This window comes from Leptodactylus fuscus, chromosome 1, assembly GCF_031893055.1.
Source record: "Leptodactylus fuscus isolate aLepFus1 chromosome 1, aLepFus1.hap2, whole genome shotgun sequence".
Lineage (NCBI taxonomy): Eukaryota > Metazoa > Chordata > Amphibia > Anura > Leptodactylidae > Leptodactylus > Leptodactylus fuscus.
In genome coordinates, this window is record NC_134265.1 from 87,198,450 (window position 1) to 87,222,393 (window position 23,944).

The following is a 23,944-nucleotide window of genomic DNA, read 5'->3' on the forward strand; positions in this document are numbered from 1 at the left end:
GAGATACTGAAGAAAACAAAATAATGCGATGGAAAAATGTATATCAAAATATAATTTTTCGCAATAAATACATACATTAATAATTAAATAAATAAATAAATCAAATAAATACATTATGAAAAACAATGCCATAGTCCTAAATACTTTGGCCACTGGAGAATGACTTGCTGACACCCAGGACCTGGCACATATGACCTGCCACCCCACACACCCTACATACCTGGTACAATGTTTCTTTCATTAGTCAGACATTCTTGTATATTCTTTGGGATCATTTTTCCCTAAGTGATCGATGGCAGACCATTGGAAGATATAGGAAATTAATTTACCTGTTGCTTGATCGTATAAAATATGACAAATCCCAGGAGCCAGTATAGTAATGGCCTCAGAAATTATATGCTGGGTTTAGCATAACTATATTGTGCATAAGCTATTTTAGTTGGTTGTCTTGCAGGGTTTTTTCATTGTTATTGAGGGTGGGAAGGTAACAATATGTGCTTACAAAAAAAGACCTTCATACAGCAGTCATCTAAACTCTCCAATGTCTAAAGGACTGATTCTGTGTCATATGGGGCCCTCTCAACTTGGCCCTGACATTGTGCAGAACCTTGACATTCTAACTCCTGATCTGTTTGCTCTATGGAGGATAAACCATCACCAGGGGGTCTGGAAGGAACTTACTTTACTCTCTTCACTGACAATACACGCATGCTTGGCAGAGTCTGTATGTGAATGGAGGGTTTAAGAGAAATAGCTGTCAACAGCTGATGGGGTAGTGACACCTTAATGTATGGTGTACATAGTAACCGTAGATGTGAAATGAACTGCAAAATTTGTCAACATGAATTCAATAAGTTACACTATTCCACAGCTACACAATCATATGTAGTCATGATGTAACTGAAGATGCAGATGACTGTACAGTATGGTTTACGCCTGCAAAATGTTGCACAGATCCATGTTACCTATAGTCATCCTTAAAGGGGTTATGCCACAAAAAGTACTTATCCTCTGAACACTGAGACCCCCAATGATCCAAAAACAAGGGAGCCTTTCTTTTCCCTCACAGCCTGGCTGAATGTAGGCCTGTCTGGTGGTGAACAGTGCTGTCCTTCACTTCAATGGGAGCGCTGCAGATACAGTACTCGGTTATCTCCGTGGTGCCTATTGAAGTGAAAGGGAGCACCATCCACCAACCGATTCCATATTTATCCTCTGTCCTGTTACATAACCCATTTAAGCCTTATATCATAATCCATCTTACATATTTCATTTTTAGCACTGGTTTTAGAAAGCATATACTCATTACTAAAATATATTCCTAAAACCTTACTGTCATTTATTTATCAAAAGTAATGGTCACCCCACACACCTACACCTTCTTCTCATATTTTATGGTGAACCTCAGTCAGCACACAGTTAAAGCTTATAAAGGATGGATATAGCGCACATATGCATAAGGTGACCTGTGCTCTGGTTAGAGTTAGACAGAACAATAGACTTGTACAAGGTCACTGAACATTAATTAATTGCGGCTTGTAGTGAACACTGAGCTGATAAACATGTATAGTGTCAGGATGATGAATGAGGAGATTAACTACAAGGGGAATGATAGGGCGTGATTGGAAGAATTCCCTTGCTATGTCTATGATTTTCAAATAACCACATCAGGACTTACTGATACTAGAGAAACAATAGTTGCTTCTATGACAAAATATGAATTTGTGTGATCTCCAAGATTTTTTTTACAAATTATGATTAGTATAACTTGTAAACCCAGTTATGCACCAGCTCTGATTTGCCATACATGTGCATTATTAAATAATGATAAAACCCTTCCGCATCATAGTAGGTTTGATCAATATAAAGTAAATGACCTGCATCAACTTTCAAGACATTCTTTCCGCTATTAAGGAGCCTTCACACGGAGTTACACTGCGCTCATTCTGATTTCAATGGGGAGCGCACATATGCCGACTCCCATTCAAGTCAATGGGAGCTGCTTTTTACGCGCTCATTCTGAACGTGTTTTTACGATCAGAATGAGCGCAGTGTAACTCCGTGTGAAGGCTCCCTTACACTGTAACTTACTGATAAATTTTCCCCAATGTGCCAGTTCATAATATCAGGTCAGCATTTCCATCAGTTCTTATACTTAAGGATTTATTGTAATAATTACAAGATCTGCCCTATCAACAGGATAGGGAATAACTCACTTATCAGAGTACCAACCAATGGGCATATGTGAACAGAGTCACCCACGTCCACTGATTTTCCATTCCTCTCTGTGGGAGTGCCAAGGAGAAGCCAAGTACAGCTTATAGTTATCACCAACAGTCTCATAGAAGTGAATGGAGTGGCAGTGTGTGCATGCACAGCCTGCCATTCCTTCATATGGGCACATGGGACTCTCAACAATCATAAAGTTATCCTTTATCCTGTTGATAGGGGGTAACTTTTAGTTGCAGGAATATACCTTTGAAAAAGTTATCTCATTTAACTTTTCTAAAAGAAATCTACACAACAACCATCTGATTGCCATGAGGCCAAATGTGCAACTAGCCATTAATGGCCATGGCAAGGGCAATGTGATATTACTGACCACACATTTAAATAAACTGTACTACATTGTCATGCTAGATCTGCCTGAGCTGGACTCTTTTTGATGGATTCATTCTGCAAATTGATACATAATAATCTACAATACAAAAGAACAAAATGTCCAACTTTAGAGTTGTTCATTTGCAGAAATCATTTTATCACAAATCTCTTACTTTTAGAGAATTTCTACCTATCTCCTGGATGTGTGAAATTCCAGACATTCAGCATGAAAACAAGAAAAAAGAAGCTAATAAAATCAATGAATGATGTTTTTCTCTGTTGGTTAGATTTTGTATTGCCATTCCTTTAAATAGAGAATATGTTATTTTGTAGCCTACCATGATGATAAATCTGTGTCATCTATGTAAATTTTCATTAATTTTATTGATCGACATATGCTTTGGCTGGTGTTGGTCTTGTAGACTCGGTGAGGTTCTGTTCTTTGCTATGACTTATTGTAGTATGTAGGGAACAGCTAGCTGGTTTTTAGTTTTTTTGTTTTTTTTTTACCTCAACAGTAAATTCATTTACTTGTGTATAATTCAAATTAATAAATCATCACTATTATAATGACTGAAACAAAATGCATTAAAAATCCTTACAAATTCTACACTCTGGGGGATGTGTGCTTCCTCAGCTTTCCTCTTGTCCTGACATGATGATCAGCTTTGTAGGAAAACATAATTATTTCATACTCTGGTTTTAAAAGAAACAAAAAACAAAAAACAAACAAACAACATGATTTGCGATATTCTGCCAGGAGTTATTTATGCTATATATATATATTGTGAGAGGGTGAAAGGCAAAGTGCTGGAGTCCTGCTATATCAGCCCCAGATTCCTGACTTATGTGTGGTTCAGTGCAGGTCTGGAATAGGTTTCAGACCCAGGTGTGGGTCCTGAGGCTCGCTACTGGCCCATAAAAGGTTACTGAGCCTGCACGTCAGGGCACATCCTGGGAGGAGAGGAAGTGGCTGGGTCTGTCCTGACACTGAGAGCCTTGTGATACGGTACAGTGTTTTTATGGTTCATTTACATGCCTAGTAGTAAGCCACATGTACCGTTAGAATTTTCTGTTTAGTTAGTGCTCAGACAAGCAGGATTTTGTTTGACGTTATTTTGCCTGAAGTTAAGTTTTATTTGGCTCATTTTTTGTGCCTGATGTAACGATTTATTTTATTTGCTGTTTTTCTTGAATGAACTGCATTGCTGCAAAATTTGTTTCCCTGTCTCTCACTGATTGGGCCAGAGACAGGGACATATATATTTCTATATATATAAATATATATATATATATATATATATATATATATATATATATATATATATTTATATATATGTACATTGCCACCCAGTGGATGTAATGCATATAGTGGGGCACTCCTGCTTAGTATGATGTATATATGAAACCTTTCCTACATGACCCCCATTGTTTCCATACGTCTATTATAACTTTGCAGAGTATCCACAAACTGTAAGCTTTTTAGGTGAGGAACCTCACATTTCAGAACATTTTTTTACATTGTCATTAAATAAATTAACATTATAAATAATAAATAAGTAATAAACAGCAATACCACAAATGAAGTGCAAAACTGACTGAGCCTCGATCCTTCATACAGTAGTTACTGGAAATAAGAGGATGGGGAGGACATCTGCACACAACCTGCTCCATATATGTGGGAACACAGTCACATTGGATTATTGCAGCCAAGATGGACACCCATAATAAAGTCCATATACCTCACTTACTTCAGGCTTTTTTAGCATTCCACTAACATGGAAAAAAAGCTTTCTAGCTTCAATTACAGACACTTAATAGCTGCCAGGAAATGGATATATTTAACCCTGTAATGACTAAACTGAAACAAGTGAATGTAATGAAGCCAATCTGCATTGCAAGGAATGTCTTGTACTGGAACAATAGTATCAGCATAAGGGGGCCCTGGTGGTGTTTGGAAGCTGACTTCACATTTAGCATCTGAGTGGTTAATATGCCACATGCTTGCCATTCCATGTGGTGTTTGAGAGTCACAAAGACCTCGAGTACTAGACTGATAGGTAATACACAATGACAACACAGGGAGACTGAGGTGGGTATGCTAAGTCAGGTTGAAAGAAAGGAGGAATCTGGGAGCTTCTTCACGTGTTCCTATGTATCACCATAATTGTCCTGTCCAGTGTTGTAGATAGAGAAATCGCCACATGTCTGATTATCAGAAGCATACCAGCGGACATGGAGGTTTATGATAAATATTTCACTAGCCACACTGCAGAGCCCAGGCAGGAGCTTCAGCGTCTGATGCTGTCACAAGAGTCAGAACTTCGGCTCCAGCTTCTGCTACGACTCCTACTGTTCCAGTCCCTGCTGCGGCTTCTGCTGCTGTGGCTTCGGCTGCGGCTACTTCTGTGACTAAAGTAACTACGACTTCTGGAGCGGCTTCTTGGACTGTACCAAGATGGGGTGCTGCTGTCACTGCTTGATGATGAAGGACTAGGCCGGTAATATGGGATGGGACGCTTGCGAGCACTGTGTGGAGAAGAATGACAGACACATTAGCACAGCTTGTGATGGATTTCCATAGCTGACATGCCAAGTTGCTTTAGGTCACAAGTGCCATGTAAGGACAGGGCTGTTTTTGAGAACTCCTGTCTATTTTTAGATTATACATTACTGCTGCTCTCTGCTGGAAATTCATATGAAATATTACTGACCTGAATTTCTTCAGATTTAATAGTTACTTCAAATCTAAGACAAGTTTCAGATTTTTCTGTCTTATGCTACCTATCTATACCAGGGAAATAATAAAAGTGCAAAAATGACATTGAGAAATACCATTATTACATTTCAATTAACTATTTCAATGAATCTTATGTTGGCTTGTGGGAGCGGAGATGTGGAAAAAAAAATCATATCTAGGACAAAATGATTTAGCATAGAGCTGTTAACCAAATGTATCTTCCTAACGTCGCTCATCGTCACATTGCATGCAAATTTATGCAAATATATTACATGACATATAACTAATCTCTTAACGTATCATACAACCAGGATGCACATGTAACATTAAACATGATTTGTTCTCAACAGTGATCCTTTATCATACTAACTGCATGAACAGAAGCATATTACTGGAGATTCATTGGTGCGCTCACGTTTTAAGCCTTGTGCACACAGCTGTATTATGGCTCCTTATAAGCTCCAAGTTGTATAGAGCCATATTATTATATACATAGAAGACTGTGGGGCCTTACTGTGACTATATATGCCTGTGGTGTTACACAGAGGCATATAGAATTCGTCTTCACACAATGTAACAAAATAAAATGTGTGATATTAAAATGCTCATATTTACATTTGTAGACCATTAAAAGTTAAATATTTTGCAAATGTAATTAATTAAAACAGCTAAGGCCCCATTCACATCTGTGTTTGAGTTTCTATTCTATGGGATCTGTGCAGTTTCCTTAGGTAACCACTTTTTAATGCATATAAGTTTCCGTTCGGGGGTCCCCAAGGGGACTCCCCAAACAGAAACTCGAATGCAAATGTGAATGGTGCCTTAGGATAAGGCCCCATGTAACAGGCCTCAGCAAAAAAAAGCACTGTGGGAAAGAAAAGTTTTCCTCTGCTGACTTTCTGCTTCAATTATACTTGTAGGGAAACATCCAGTGTTTCCGTAGGTATAATTGCACCGATTTCCAAAAACGCATGGATTTTGGAAATCACAGAATTCCCACTGTGGGTTTTTTTCTGCAATGTGTGGCTGGGATTCACTTTTCAGGGACTGTAAATGCTGTGGTTATTGCCATGCTGTTTCTACCTGTTAATGCCTGGGCCCCATTGAAACGCTGCGGGAAAAATCACTGCATTTTACAGTCAGGGCAAAGTGGATGGGATTCTAGCAAATCTCATGCCCACTTTCTGGTAAAAACTGCAGTGTGGACACGATGTGATTTCCAAAACTGGCGCAGTTCTGGAAATCACTGCATGACAATTAAAGCTACGGAAATGCCAGCGTTTTCCCCCTAGGTATAATTGAGACAATAAGTCCAGAGAGGAAATCTCTGTAAACTTTTTGTCTAAAGTGCTGTGGGAAGAAACAGGATGAGTTGCCGCCACGTTTTTTCCCGCAGTGCTGCAGGACGCCATGTGAGACCTTAGCCTAAAAGTGTTTTAAGGCTTTCTTCTAACTTAACAGTGGCAGGAACTTTTTCTGGTTTGGCACTTGTCAGAAACTGAGCCGTGATTTCCTTATTGTGGTTGGGTTATTGTTTTTGTGCAGGAACACAGAAGCAGTCAGGGACAGTGCATGCATAAGAAGATAATCCAGCCACAATATGGAAATATTGTCTGAATTTCTGAACGCAGACCAAAGAAAACTTCTGCTAAATTCATTGCACTGCCGGTTTTCTAGCGGTATATAAAACTGCATGTGCCCAAGGACATAAAAGGTTCTCTTTAATTGTCTACATTTAAATATGGTTATCTTCATGGGAAAACTTCTTGAGGCATGTTGCATAAAAACTGTTTTCTTGTTGCAGATTTTGTGGCACTTTCTAGAGTCAAAACCAGTAATGTATTTAACATAAGGGGGGAGTATAAGTCCTTCCTTTATATTTCTTCATCTTCATCAAGCCACTTTTGACTTTGGCACAAAAACACGCAGCAAAATCTGTGATAAAAAGCAGTTTTTCCGCAACATGGAAAAAAACAAAGCGGAAACACATTACATTTTTTCTGCAGCATTTTTCATTGCTTTTTGCTACATTATTCTCTGTGGTTTAATTTCCCTTAATAAATCTGCATTTCCGCAGGTTAAACTGACCTGCTGCATTTTTGAAAACGCAGCTTTTCTGCAATATGTGGATGACATTAGCCAGAATATCATTCACTTTGCAGGCAGTGTAAAACGCAGAGTTTTTTTCTGCTACATTTGAGGCCTCAGCCTTAGCCAGTTTTTCTGATGGAAATTGCCAAGAACCCAGCAATACACTGTTAACAATGAGTATTAGTAGTTATGTAATAGGACATCCATTTCTATACTAATGCATTGTCCCTTGAGAAAGACAAGTGTTATTAATAGTATATTCTATGACAGCTGGCTTCTTGGAGCTGTTCTCAGTTGAAGTTCTTTGGACATGAGAAGGTCATTTTAGCTTAGCTGAATATTAATATAAGCAGCAGGGTAGAGTCATTTATTGGAAATGAAGAAGAAATAAGACTTCACTTGTATTTAGCCTATTTATTACTCAGTTTCCTCATGTTACATATTTTCATCAGATTCTTTACCTAGTGATCCTTCTTGCTTCCAGATGACTTGGAGAATCCCTTCTTCGCTTTCTCAGAGGTGAGTAGGAGCTGCGTCTTACCCTGTGACCTCCTTTCCGAGTTTCCTTCTCACCAGAATCATACTTGCTGCTTCTATCTCGATCTCTGTTAGAATTAATTTAGAATTGTAATATCCAAAGAATACACTTTCAATAATGGGGTAAAATTAATACTGCATTTCAGCCTGAAACTACCATTTTAATATTAGTTTTTTTAATATCTGTTTTCATAGAAGACTAAATTAGACAGAAAACGGTCATGTACAAGACTCAGTGATTTAAGATCAATTAGAAGATAATGAAGGATTAGGTAAATCAAGGAATATTGTAATGCAGTTAAAGAGCGGAGGGTAGTTGAGGAGACTTCAGCTGCACAATTCTTACTGACACATTTTGAATTCTGTAACAGGGGGAGAAAATTGTGCCTGCTAAGAGCAGATGCCGACTTGAACCATAAAACTGAACCATTTCTCCTCACTCATTTTAATACAATTGAAACTGTATTCTGGAATACCACAATCTTCTTGTCATGTCTCCTGTGAGCGAGGAGTAAAGTCGCCAAAATTTACACAACTGTGACTCTTAAAAGATATACATTTTGGCAAAAATTGGCACAAACATATGGAAAATGTAGGACTCTGGGTACAAGTATCCTAATGAAGGCGAGTGGAAAAGAAGAGAAGACAAAAGAAATGGAGTTAGACATGGAAACAAAAAGTTGTAAGGCAAGGAACAGGAAGCAAAAGGATGAGCTTTGGGCACTGTTATTATGATCGTAAACAGCTCTTGCCTGTCTTTACAGATTTGTAAAATTTCCCTCTGGAACCTAACATCTCGATTACACTACTAGCTTGATAACTGGTATTAAGCATTGTATTATGACCAGTATGCTTTGTTACAAAAAGTGGCTAAATTGCAGATATAGATCATGAAAACATTGTGAGGTATAAGAAGGTAAACCTGAAAGTATCCAGCATTTAAGTGGGTTTCTGGGACCTATTGAAGATCTGTTGATAGAGCATCCAGCACCCTCACCAAACAGATGTTCAAAATTAAAGTGAACTACTCAAAGGGTCCCCACTAGTCAAAATAAACGATAAAACTTAACTTTTACTAAGTACAACTGTAAAAAATTGTCCCTCCTCAGTCCCTTTCATTTAAAAACAGCAACAATGTTACCCTCTTCTTGATAGCAAAGCGGGTATAAATGATAGAGTGTGGACACCCAAATGGGAAGGTAGGTACTTGCTGAATAAGTTTTGACAGGAGACTAATTAACCCCTCTGTCTGCAACATCCTACTATGCATGACATTGCCTCAGCATTCATATGTTTCAAGGTGTCCTCACTATGAAAAATAATTGATGGTGCCTGTCAATTATATACCTGATACATTGTTAGGGATATACTGATTAGCCTGGTTGGAAGAGTTGTAGGGGTTAAGTAGTCATGAGAACCTGATCCTGTGGGTGGGCTATAGTAGTCAGTCATTCCACCCCATGTCCGTCTCTCACTACTAATAGATCCCCTTTCTAGCCAGGTCTAGCCAGGTCCTAACCTAAAAAACAGCAATCCCCTACGCGTTTCCCTGCTTCATTCAGTTCATCAGGGGGAGTAGTTAGACCGTGCACCAGATGTGCGGTAAAAACCGCAGTTCGCGGGACCACGATGGTTGGCCCCGCTACTTAAAGACTGACTTAAATTAAAGTGGACTCAGGCAGACTATTTCTGCTTCACAAGTTTAGCAGTCATGTGGCCTGTTTGAAGCCCAGTCCTATTGAAGTGAATGGGGATTAGCTGTAAAACCAAGTATAGCTAATATACAGTGTATAAGGGTGTGCTTTGTAAGAAGTGAAGAGGCTGCATTAAATGCTGGGGCCTTTTCAAACAGCTGAACATGTAGGTGTCAGGTACTGGTCTCTTACTAATCTCATTTTATTGATCAGTGCTAAGGATAGTTGAGCAAGTCAGATGTCACAATGTATTGTGCTGAACAACACAACCTATGGGCATGGGCAAAATGTGGTGAAAATATTAAATAAGTTTTCTCATAGATATATAACCATATTTAGATTTATAGACAATTTAAAGTTATACCTCCATTTATAAGAAAAACATTTGATAAATGAATAGTTCAGGTTAGTAAATATTAGTAAATATTAATAGTAATATATTTTATTAAAAAAATATGTTTTCTTCTCCATGTTCTTCATATTAGTCTACAACTACTTGGTTGTAGATAAGAGGATTGAAGTGCACAGGATGAAATGCAATAAATTAATTAAACAGCTGGCAGAAGATTCCTACTCCCCCCCTACCTTCTCCATAGAGCTCTAAATGTGAGGGTAAAGATGAAGACATGAGAAGATAACTCGGCCACAATAAGAAAATCATGACTGGGTTTCTGACAAGTGCCAGAACATGGAAAGTTCATGTATTTATGGTTGTATCCACTGGCATCTAATAGAGACCAAAGAAGGTCACCACTGAGATGATTTAACTTTTAATTGTTTACAGATTAAATATAGTTATACTCATGGGAAAATCCCTTTAGGCCATGGCCCCAAGTGGCGTAAACAGTTTTACAGTCCCTACAAGATGGATGGGATTCTAGTGAATCCCATCCAAACTTTGCTGAAAAATATGCGTAGTGGACATGCTGTGATTTCCAAAACCATTGTGGTTTTGGAAATCACAGCATCTCAATAATACCTACAGAAATGCTGGTGGTGGGTATAATGGAAGCAGAAAGACCACAGAGGAAACCTCTGTAGACTTTCTGTAAAAAACCCTACAGGAAAAACCTTGATGCATTGTCACTATGGTTTTTCCCGTAGCGCTTTTTTGCTGAGGCCCAATAAGTGGGACTTTAGCCTTAAGTAGGTATAATCTAACTCATAATAATCTATACAAGTTATTTTACTAGATAGTCTTATTGAAGAATAAAACAAGATTATTAGTTTTAATGTCAGCTTATTTTAGTAAAGTACCTGCTGGGACTGTAGCGAGAGTAACTTGGACTCCTTCGTGTTCGTGAATTTCTACTTCCATTGCTCTTCCTGGCTGATTTAGAGGAATAGCTGGGAGATCTTGAGTATGACCTGCAATTATTTAGAAGAATTTCAGCTGAACAGATAAGTTTGAGCCATATATCCTAGTAGAACATAACATTATTTTTTAAAACACATCTTAAAGTAAGGATTTTTGGAAAATGAAGAAATTGTCTGATTTAACATGCTAGTTTCTCGATTTCAAATTTGTCAGCCCCTACCACCTCGCCACTGCATTCAGGTAGAAAAACATTGGAAATTTGCTTTGTCTATTTCCTTCTATTAGAAACAGCTGAATGTGACTGTTTCCATGACTGCCAAAGAAGAGAATAAAGAAAGCCTGAACATGCGCATGCACCTCTTCATTCACACTCCACATGGATGTGGTGGCTAGTGGCCCCTGGTTAGATGGATCAGGGGAAAGGGGACCCCTGTTTTGGAGATGTGTTGGTGCTAGAGTTGCAACTTCATATATCATTTATTTATGACATATTCTTTGGAGGAGCTATAAGTTTCTAAGAAGTAAATATCCATTTCCATGACTACAGGCTGTTATAAAATTGCAAAGAGTGATCTGTAGCCTGTAGAAGACAGTACATCCATGAATTCTTGAAATGAATCATCTCTGTACGTTCTGAGAGTTCACACTCTTAATGTGACATTCTTCATATCATCAGAATCAATAGTTGACATCTGAATGTTATCTGTGTCCACCATCACTTGAGCACATAGTGGGCCATCCATCCATGCACATACCTTGCACCAGAAGAGATGGACCTGCTTCGAGATCTTCTGTCGGAAGATGACCTGTAGCAAGAGGAATAAGAGCTGATGGAATGACTTGAGCTACGGGAGTAAGACCTTCTGGCGCTTCTGTATGAGGAGCTCCGTGATCGATGTTTGTTTACAGATGTTCTGTCAGGTGATACGTCAGATACACTTTTGTGTTCTTCAAGGCAGCCAAGACAGGAGGACAAATCTCTGATGAAGAAAGAGACATTCATTTTATATATAGCAAAGAACCAAACTCTATGGTAAGTTGAACAAATGGACAATAATTATCTTTAGAAGCTCTTTTTTAGTTAAAAATAAATGTCTGATAACATTCAGTACAACTAGTATGTTACTGTCCTGATCAACAATTTTCACATTTCTTCACCTTTTTGCCGGTGTCCGTGAATCTCCCAAATGAAGTGATGAATCTTTACTAAAGGAAAAACAACTGGCAGATGAATTCCCTGAATCAGAGATGTTGTCACTGTGACCATTTGGAGTCTTCGCAGATGAAGGAACATGTCCAAAACCCTGATGAATAGGACTCTCTTTTTCATGGTTAATCTTCAACCCAGAGGTACTTGTCTGCATCGAAGGAGGGGTGCATATATCATTTCCCGAGTCATACTCATTTGAGACATCCTTCTGACAACCTCCATGATTCTCTGCTGTGACCAAAAGGCCAGGGACTGATTGGGAGATCTGAAAACACAAAAGAGTGTTGACATAGGTGGAACCCAACATTTGTAAAGCAACTTGTCACTTAGTGCCACAGTCACTTTTCAGAATTACTTTCTTTTAACTTCTCCGTATACTGTATATTTTATTAACTGAAAGAAAAGAGAACAAAAACGAAGGAGAGGGCAGTGGATAAATGAAAGAGAAACAGGAGAAGACGAAAAAAATATCTGTACAGAAAGTCAACAGAGGTGCCTGCAGACAGTGAGAGCTGCAATGATACTGACACCATGCACGATTTTGGCATGCACCCATAGAAAAAAGAATGAGACTCAGAGTGAGAAAGAAAAAAGGAATTGCTGTAAATGTAATGAGCTTTTTCTCTGATTAAACATTGGCGCAGCAAATGGGACACGAGCTTCAGAGGAGAATTGCTACATTGAATGTAGCTATTATCAAGTACAATGGTGCACAATGTGTTCTACAGATTTAATTAAAGTATTAAAAGAGACAAAGGTGCACCTTTCAGTGTAGTGAGGCCTAGCACTTAGGTATCTGGGGACAAGTGCTTTGGTCCTGTTATCTTTTTTAAAAACTTTTTTATACTGACATAAAGAAATCATGATATAATACTTCAATGTTAGTTTCTAATAGATAAGCTAAAAGAGTAGGTTAAAAAAAAAGCTGAACTTCCCTCTGTATAGAACTATATTTGGCACTGTAATGTCAATGCACTATGGCATATCACTAAATCATATCCTCACTACTCAAACAGCTAAGCCTAAATCCTTGCTTATGTCTCAAGACCTATAAGTACCTGGGTGTGCTCCTCAATAATAAACTGAACTAGGCTGATCACATGGATGTGTTGCACAGAAAGGGCCACAGCAGGTAGCTGCTCAGGAGGCTGAGGGCCTTTGGAGTCCAGGGGACACTTGTAATTCCTATAATACTGTACAATAACCCCTTAAGGACCATGTGAGGTTTTTTTTCATCTTTTTCTAATCAAAATTCAAAAAGCCATAACATATAAAATTTGACACCAATATAGCTGTTTTAGGGTGCATGCACACTTCGTAACGCCGGGCGTGTATGAGAGCCGTACACGCCGGCGTTACAGCAGGGCTGCCGAACACTTCCCATTCACTTCAATGGGAGCGCTCGTAAACGCCGCTGTTACGAGCGCTCCCATTGAAGTGAATGGGAAGTGTTCGGCAGTCTGCTGTAATGCCGGCGTGTACGGCTCTCATACACGCCCGGCGTTACTCAGTGTGCATGCACCCTTAGGGCTTGTATTTTGCACGATATGCTATATTTTTCAATGGCACCTTTTTGCCATACTTATAAGTTATAACTTATTGACAACATTTTATTAGCCCTTTCTGGAGGGATGAAAAACACTAATTTTAACACTGTTTTTTTCATATTATTTATATCTTGCGCTGTTCCCTGTGGAATATACATGACATATTATTATTCTATGAATCAGTTCAATTATGGCAATACCATACTAATAGAACTTTTGGCGTTATATTAAGTTTGCGTAATATGAACACTTTTATAAAAGTGTTTTGTTTTGTCATATTCTAAGAACCATAACTTTTTAAAAGTTGAAGATTTTTTTTTTTTGTACTTTATATTGATATCATTCTGGGGTACATACAACTTTTTCATAATTTTTTAGTCCATTTTTTGTGCAGCAAGATGACCAAAAAACAGTATTATGGGTGTCGCTTTTTAGCTTTGTTTTTTACAGTGTTGGATAAATAATATATTGTTTTTATAGTACGTGTTTGTTACAAACACGCCAATACAAAACATTTTTTTTTATTTGTTATACACAATAAAGAATGTGGGCATATTTACAGCTGGACTATATGTTTATTTTTTATATTTGTAAAAAATTTTAAATAATTTTATTTACTCATTTAAACTTTTTGTCCCATTAAGGAATCCCTGATAGAATACACTACTAATGTTTTGTAGTTTATATTGATTGTCAGAATGAGGCCTTGGTCAAGCCCCAGGTTGCTATAGCAGCATATTGGCTCCTTCAATTACAACACAGAGGAACTAATAAAGAAGGCCACAATAAGCAGTAAAGAAATCCTGTGATTAGCTTTACATTCGATCACAGGTGCCATAGCCATACAGCACAATAGATGTACTGTGCCAAGCATTAGGGTTCTTCACTCTGTGCCATACATGTATGGCACAGTGTGTTTAAGGGGTTAAAGTGTTATTCAGCCTTGATGGCCTACCTTTATTAATTTCAATTGTGGGATTCTGAATCTTGACACCCTTGCAGATCAGCTGTTTGAAGGATCCATTCTGTATGTATTGTTAATTTCAGCCACTTTTGTCACAGAACTCACATATAAAGGCATATATATGAGTTAATATCATGGTAACACTCCTTATTTATCTACTTGCCCACTCCCTGCTTATTGTTTAGCTCCTTCGAGCTAAGAGTAGGAATAGCCTGATTCTCTTTCGACAAGACTGGAATCTCACTCATATGGAAATACAACCTCAATTTCAAAAGAGTTGGAACACTGGATAAAGTGGGAAAAAAAACAATATACTTTGAGTTAGAAAATCCATATACCAATATTTTATTAACAGTAGAATACAGAACAGAAATCAGAAGTTAAAATTAGACATTTTTCCATTTTTGTTGAAAAAATTAACTCATTTAAAAATTGATGGTATCAACACGTATCAAAAAAGTCACATGACTGTGTATAAAAACAGTATGTTAGAGAGGCAGAGCTTCTCAAAAGCAAAGAAGGTCAGAGGTTCAACAAACTGTAGAAAACTGCATCTAAAAAATTTTGGAAAAAAGACTTTGAATATTCTACCATCTACAGTATATCGTATCATCAAAAGATTTAAAGAATCTGGATCTGCATGGGCTCAGGAATACTTCCAGACAGCTTGCAGCGTTATCCAAAAATGAAAGTTAAAGCTGTACCATACAGAGAAGAAGTCCATTTAAAATGGACTGAAGCTAAATGGAAAATTGTTCTGTGATAATATGAATAAAAATTTGAAATTCTTTATGGAAACCACAGATGTCATGTCCTGCAGACTCAAAAGGAAAGGGACCATCCAGTTTGTTATCATCACACAGTTCAAAAGCCAGCACCTCTGATGGTATGGGCTAGTATGCATTAGTGCCTATGGAAGGGTCTGCTTACAAATCTTCAAAGGCATTATCAATGCTGATCAGTATATATAGGTTTTAAAACAACACATGCTCCCATTCAGAAAGCACCTCTTTCAGGAAAGACCTTGTATATTTCAGCAAGACAATGCTAAACCACATACTGAATCCATCAAAACCACGGCTTCACAGAATAACACTCCAGGTGCTGAACTGGGTTGTCTGGTGTCCAATACAAACTGTGAAACTAAAGATCCAGCAAAGACAACCAAGGAGAGTTGGACAGCTAGACTCCTATGGAATGGAACAACATTCTTCTTCTAAAATGATAGTAATTGTCTGCTTACTTCGCAGATGTTTACAGTCTGCTGTATAAGAAGAGGGAATGCTAATACAATGGTAGACATGGATCTATCCCAATGCTTTTGATATGTGTTACTGTCATCAGATATTAGTTCTTTTTTTCAAACTAAATGGAAAAATTTCCGATATTCAATATATACTCTATGTTCCAGTATGAATAATATATGGTTATATGAGATTTCAATTTCGAGGCATTTTTGTTTTCTTTACATTTCACAACTTTTTTGGAATTGGGGTTGTAGATTTGGTTCCTGTTCCATTGTATGCTAAGATACAAACTAGTTGTTTAATTAGAATGATCTAAATAATTTATTCAAAGAACGTATTCTGTAAGATTGCATGAATGCTAAATATCCAGATAATAATAACAAGTGTTATTACAGGCAATTTCCAATGCCAGAGTTGTCAGCCAGCATTCCAGTAAGACGTGTTATGTTTACAGCGTCTCAGTTCGGTATAAACAGGGATATTTTTAAGGTTTGTAAAACTTCTCATATTTATACAGAAACAAGTATTTCACGTTGCGGGGTCATGTATCATTTGTGTTATTTTGTATGTGATGTCCCGGAATCTGGAAAACATTTATGCAAAGACAAAAAGCTTGTACAGCAAGTGTAATCTGCCAAACAATTGACTGAATCTATTTGTGCATTCACCTTTCACTGCAAAATTAAAGGGATTTTCCAAAACTGGGATATTGATGACCTGTCCATAGGATAGGTCAGCACTTTCGAATCGGTGGTGATCCAACATCCCATTTCTCCATTGAAAGAATCTGCAACATTTGAATAATAAGCTCATCCTCATCATCGCTGTACATTGTATATCAGCTGTGCTTGGTTTTGCCACTCAGTCCTATTAATTTGAATACAGCTTAACTGCAAACAGGTCATGTGACACATGATATTACAGGCCTGATACTTTTCCAAGTATCACAGCCACTTCAAACAGCTGACTAGTGGGGATGCAATATGCTTTTTCCCCAAAGTGAAGAAAAAGGGAGAAACTGGACAATGGCTTTCATATATGGCCTTTATCCTCTTCTTGCACTACACACTATACACAATCTGCACAAGCAGTTGTTTCTGTGTACTCAGCCCAGTCACTACTGGCAATGATAAAAGAAAGCACACAAACTGTATTTCTAATTTTCAGCATATATTGACACAAATAAGCTACAGTAACACTAGGTCAATTGATTTAATCTGACTACATTTGAAGATATTTTCTCCAGTACATTCCTTATTAGATCCTTCTTGGTTTCTAATGTCTGCATAGAGATCAGTATCTTCCAGTTTCATATTCATGTTGTTTAATTAATATTGCGTTTGATGTTTGGCTGAAAGCTATTTTGCTGCAACAACTTTGTTCAAGAATGAGTCATTCATCTGATTCTGAGACAAGAGCCATCCCATCAATTATGGTGTGCCCTGACACATACCATATTGCAGACAATTGGGAGAGGATTTGGATATTTCATGGACACAAGTTACATTTGCAATGATGCTGATTAAAAGTAGAAATTGTTCATGTATGTGTCAGTGAGTTCGGGTTGTGAATTATATAATTAATTTAATGTAGCTTCTAGTAATACAGAATGCATAACATCACCCAGAGTGGTTATTTGCCTTATAATGCAATTCTTGAAGTGGCTAGTATAAAAATAATAATGACTATCTATCTATCTATCTATCTATCTATCTATCTATCTATCTACTGTATCTCTCACTTGTAGTTTGTCTAAGTCTGAGGCCCCACGTTGTGGAAATGCAGCTTTTTTGTTGCAGATTTTGCTGCGATTTTCTTTAGCCAAAACCAGGAGTGGATTGAGCAGAAGGTAGAAGTATAAGAACTTCCTATATATGTCCCACTCCTTTTATAGCCATTTTTGGCTTTAGCTCAAAAAAACGTAGACAAATCTGTAACAAGAAAAAGATGCATTTCCACAACGTGGGCCTCAGCCTTAAGGTCAGAATTGTTGCTTAGACATTCTAAGATGCTGGTTGAATCCAACCCTTCATAGCAACAATTGCATGGAGTGTCTTTCTGTGTTTGTGTGAGATTTCTCAGATTTCCTATTTCAGGCTAAAAACATACTAGTAGGTTAAAGGGGTTTGTCTACTGCCAACACGTATCCCCTACCCATATGATAGGAAATAAACATCTAATAACTGGGTGCCCAATCACTGAGACCCCAGTTATTATAAGATCTAGGGTTCCAAAGTGCTCCATTGGTGTCCAATCATGATCAATGCTCCATTCACTTCCATAGGACTGATAGAGACTGTATTCTACACATTGAGCAAACTGGGACACGTGTTCCTGAGATCAATGGCCATTCTGATGGTAGACATTTATCCACCATACTGTGAATAGGAGTAAGTGCTAGTCGGAAAATACTTTTAATTGTAACCCTATCAAACAAAGCTTACTGTTTTTGTCAAATGTAAAGAACATTGACTGTAAGTTATATTGAACTAAGGTTTAATGAAAAGAGCATTGTCTAGAAAAAATAATTTGTAATATAATCCCTATTTTATAACGGGAACTCCTTAGCAAAACACATAAGACTGACCCCCACAATCACAGGCTTCAAGAAGGCCCTGAAGACTCACCTATTCAGGAAGGCCTACAACCTCCAATAACACTATCACCGCACCACCATCTGTACAGTCTCCCCCTCTCCTTCTGTCTCTACCCCCCTTCCCTCGTAGATTGTAAGCCCTTGCGGGCAGGACCCTCTACCCCACTGTGCCAGTCGGTCACTGTTAGTATTATATCTGCCTGTATATTTTGTGTACTGTATGTAACCCCCAAATGTAAAACACCATGAAATTAATGGTTCTATATAAATAAACAATAATAATAATGATAACTGGTCACTGTACATTCCATAAACTTGATAAATTATAACTCAATAGTACAAGTAGATCTAAGAAACTCAATTACATATCATATTAAAGAAGAATGGGGTGTTTTTTTGGTCATTGTTTTTTTTTCGCCTTTCCCCTACCTCCTGAACTCACCATTCATCTTTAGATCATGGCTAAAGTCTTTCTTGGAAAACAAGACAGATTTTCAGCTTACTGAATACAGGAATATGCTATCTATCTATCTATCTATCTATCTATCTATCTATCTAGCTAGCTAGCTAGCTAGCTAGCTAAACTGATCAGTACTGCTGTGTAGTGTCCTCCATGCTGCAGCCACAGTCAGATGAAACAGAAAAGATCAGGTTCTCCTCTCCTCTGTGAGTGTGGTGCATAGGAGTTATAGCTGTCTGCTAACTATAGAAAAACTGATGATTAGGGACAGAGCCTGTTCAAGGGTAACCTGGTAAAAATGCCTTATACAATTTATATAAAAATAGCACTATTCCTTATGTAAACACATTTTATTTCTAAAAAGTTCCATAAAATGTCACGTACACTAGAATGTACACTTGACTGTAATGTAAGTGAACCTCTGCATTAGATACCCATGGTTTCCCCTATGAGTTCCCAACAGGCCAACTACTTTGGGAAATCAGCTCCAGTATTTTACCTACAGTAGTTATAATCAGCTATAGAAATGTGCTTTAATCCCGCTACATAACAAGCCCAGCCACAGTGACCACTGTTTTATCTCAGTATCTAGATACTCTTGAAACAGTGCTGATGTGTAATTGGTCTTGCAAGTCCTGCTGAGAAGGCTGAAATAACTGTTTGCTTTCACCATATTTATGTGTCACTTGTAATAGCTGTGTATTTAAATCTGTGCCATGACATGAAATCTGCTCAAGGTCACAGTAATTACAAGCTTCCTACACCGCGGCTGAAAGTCACAATTAGTGTGATGTTCGATAAACACTGCCTTCAGATGACTGCGGCGACCCTGGAAGGTTGCAGTGATTAAACCAAACAAATGAAGGTAGAGAGAAAATCATACAAAGCCAGCTCTTTATTAGAGGAAGAAACAGAACATTTTAGCTGAAGAAATGTACTTTGTGGTCTTTGCTCTAGATCTCCTAGATGTTCTTTCTGCAATAACAGGGAATAGCCGATCATAGTCTAATTTGATATTAAGTATTCTTGGACTGTTGATATCTTTATTATTTCATTTATTTGTAGAATAAGGAACCATACAATTTTCTAATATACATAGACATATATGAAGATTTTATGCACACAACCAAGTATGTAGGTCAAGGCTCTCCCGATGAAGAGCCCACTCCCAGCATGAAGTTCAAGCCAGTAAGTCTGGTTGACACATGGACTGTGTTTGACAGGTGAAACCCAGGCGTGTGCTGCTCCTCTTTGGCTCCACTTTGTAGATTTTTTTTGTTGCAGTTTTAGGCTGAGGCCACACATGGCGTAAACACCACGATATGTTCACAATGGAAACGCCACGGAAAAAATTGTGTTTTACAGTCAGAGAAAAGTGGATGGCATTCTAGTGAATCCCATGCCCACAATGCGGAAAGGAAATTGCAGAATGTCAATTATACCCACGGAAACTTCGGTGGTTTCCCAATAGGTATAATTGAAACAGAAAGTCTAAAGCACTGTGTGAAGAACTGCAATGCGTTGCCGCTGTGGTTTTTCATGCTTTTTTGCTGTGGGACGCCACACGGGGCCATAGCCTTAGCTGCATTTTTTTGAGCCAAAGCCTAGAATGGCTACAAAGGAATACAAAATATATGGAAAGCTCTTAGATATCTCTATCCTGCTCAATCCACTCCTGACCTTTACTCAAAAAAATTGCAGCAAAATCTGCAACAAAAAAAGCTGCATTTCCACAAAGTGTGACCTCAACCTTAAAAGGAAAGTGCATAAAAAAGTTATGCCAATGTAAACTGGCCAAATGGACCTCTATTAAAGAAATTGAGTGCCATGATACATTTACTGTATATGTTGGGAGGTTTTCACAGTGTGTGCTGATCTAAGTTCTACATAATTGGACTAATGGATACAAATACACGTTCTGCTGTATGTCATATAACCCTGTAGCTGTATAAATGCAGTGTTGCATCACATTTCATTTGGTATACAACACACATGGGCTATATGCTTAACTGGTACACTAAAAGTTTGGAAATACATATACATGTATGAAATAAAAATAAATTACATGTGTTACTAAGATTAAAGCCTGGTTTAAATCTGAGTTTGGATTTTCATTCAGGGAGTCTACTTGGGGATCGGAAATCTATACGCATTAAAAAGTGGTTACCTAAAGGAAACCCACAAACCCCATAGACTATAATGGAATCTGTGTGGTTTCTGCACAATGCATGTGGAGAGAAAAGTCGTCTTCAGTGACTTTTTTTTCTGCTGTGTTTTTAGCTGCATTTTGCTAAGTGGGGTCTTAGCCTAATAGTTTATCCTATCCTATATCCTAAACTATCCTATAGTTTTATATTTTCCTTTATATAGCCCACTCCTAAAAAGACAAAAATGCAATCTGATTGAAGTGACTGAAAAAAGAAAGAACATAAAAAGTATATTGATTTGTTGAAATTTACATTGATAGTGACATTGATATAATGGAACACGTGCATTTTCTATATAAAACAAATGTAAAAAAATCAAACAAAATAATGTTCAACTTTATTTAGGAAAAAAAATAAACAATGAAAAACACGTGGTAGAGAAAAGGTTGTTCTAGTTGTCAATATGTCGAGAGAGTTTCTGTACGTATCCTCTTAATATTCCTTTACGAAGTGGCACAAAGTATGATTATAATGATCACAGCCTAATTTCAACCAGAGACTAATTATGGGACTAATGAACATGAAGCTAAAATGATGGCCGGCCAGTCTTACTGATTGTTGATTACAGAGTGTGAATACCGAGCTATCAAAGCAAAAAGGAAAACATGTTTCCAACCACATGTTCACTGGTTCTGCAACATAACCGTCTGCTGCAGTTTTGCTGTTTGTCCCTAAATAATCCTTAGACTGTATCTGTGGTTTATGAACTGTATGGTTTATGATGAACGTACTTCATCCAAAACCTTTCCCTCCATGTGAACAGCAGGCTGCACTCCATACATGCTGCTGCTCAGCTCCCATTGAAGTCAGTGGAAGGTGAGCTGTAGTGAAGATGCCAGGTTGTATACAGTGGACTCTTTAGAGCCCTGTATTGTTTCCAGGATGGGCTCCATACAGTTAATCGGTTTGGGGTAGGGTGTCAGCCCTCTATCGATCAGATATTTATGGTTGTAAAGAATAAGCCATAAAGAAAATAGGCTCAGACAACTCCTTTATGGACATACATGGTAATTCTGCAGCATGTTCTTCCACTAGGTGCCGTTAAAATATAACATCCCCAAACTTTTGCTCATCTGTTGCTTTGTCTGTGAACTCTCTGTGACTTTGTACCTTGGGATTGTAGCAATAATTGACATGCTTCGGGTTTAAAGTCTGCAGGGAACGCCACTTTGCTCTGTAGGTTTTAGTTACAGTTGTAGTTACTACTGTAATAGATTTCGGCAATTTAGTCATTGCAAGTTTGCAGTGTATTCATGTATTGTGTGGCCCTAAACTTAGGCTGTGTTAATACAGCATTTGCAATGTACATATGCCCCTTTAGACCCAAATAAGTCCTTTTCGCATCTGCTGGGCTGGTATCCATCTCTACACTTTTTGGCTTGTTGCGCTTTTCTAAACATTAAACACAATGTGAACATAGCCTTATACACACATGGCCTGTTTTACTCAAGCTCTAAAAGTGTAAAAATGAGTCTATATATGATACAAGAACATGACAAGCATTATAAGAAACAGAAAGATAGAATGGAGAGAAAGAAGTAAGCAAAAGGGCCCCATTTGCAGTGAGCAAAACAGAGGCAGGGAAACAGAAAATAAAGTATACAGATATTTTCAGTTTCACGTTCATTAATTGAACTCTTTGTTTTAATTTCCCCTGTAAATTCAGATTTAGCAGGCGCCTCACTCTAATAAAACCCCTAACATCTGTCAGGAATCAGCGACTTACCAAGCGGGAACTCCTCCTTTAGTAGGTAAGGTGTAAGAAAAAGGTAACATAATTCCATCATTACATATTACAGGTCAGCAAATACAAACATTTACTCTCCCTGACACTGGCTACTCCTGGGACATGTGCTATAGGAAGGACTGCTGGGCAGAGCTCATGTGCTGGGTACCTTGAGTGCAATCTCACATCTCAACACAACTACAATTGAATAGTACATGAAATCCATCAGATACATTGAATACAATAAAATTAAAGAGAATTTTAGCTTTCACAAAATGCGATCTTCCAGGTACAGATTTGCATTCAGTCAAAGGTAAGAGAGAATAAAAAATCTATTTAACATGGTAAGTATGAAGTAGAGGGGGCTGAAATATTTTCTTTTACTTAATGGGACCATAAACTTTAAATACAAGTCCATTGCATGATATGTCCTATGTATGTACTTTGTATGTCACTGTTAGCATGGTGCTGAGAGATATGTGACCTCTAAAATGAGTCATTCACCATATCTACCATTTACCCATATCCATATTTTATATAAGGGTAACACTATAAGTCTCTACTGTAAGTGTGGTTCACTAAACCACCAACTGCTGGTATTTTAATGGCCCCAAACCTTGCGGTGCTGAATGAGAATACTTGATACTTTACAGAGACTGAACTGTTAGGTTCCCTTTAAGTTTCAGGATTGTTATGGTTTGACATAAGCTGGCCTCAAATAACCGTAGAAATCATATTTGCACTTCCAAATAGGATAATCAATATACACAATATATTGAGACCACCTATATGGACTAGCAATATGTAAATGAACAATTGCTCTGAAGAGAGAACTGTAAGAAATGCATATTATTACATATTATCAGGTGCTATATATGCTGTGTTATATTTATATCACCCCTATATAACCCCTTCAAAAACAAAATTGTGATTATTCTATTTTCTGCAGAGAAAGCAGACACTTGTGTCAGGAATTACAAGTATCATTTAGAAGGGACATGCTATG

The 23,944-nt window shown here is 37.8% G+C and overlaps 1 protein-coding gene across 2 annotated transcripts in view; it reads right to left on the minus strand.

Annotated features, from left to right (window-relative positions):
- Positions 1-4,175: 4,175 nt before the first annotated feature.
- SRRM4 (serine/arginine repetitive matrix 4) overlaps positions 4,176-23,944 on the minus strand; it is a 111,691-nt gene continuing 91,922 nt past the window's right edge. For both annotated transcript variants that reach the window (XM_075273501.1, XM_075273492.1), the window contains 5 exons: positions 12,140-12,456; positions 11,737-11,961; positions 10,921-11,031; positions 7,894-8,037; positions 4,176-5,130 (listed from right to left, as the gene is read on the minus strand). In XM_075273501.1, coding sequence (XP_075129602.1) covers positions 4,893-5,130; positions 7,894-8,037; positions 10,921-11,031; positions 11,737-11,961; positions 12,140-12,456 — 1,035 coding nt within the window. In that variant the 3' untranslated portion in view covers positions 4,176-4,892. The remainder of the gene's footprint in view (positions 5,131-7,893; positions 8,038-10,920; positions 11,032-11,736; positions 11,962-12,139; positions 12,457-23,944) is intronic.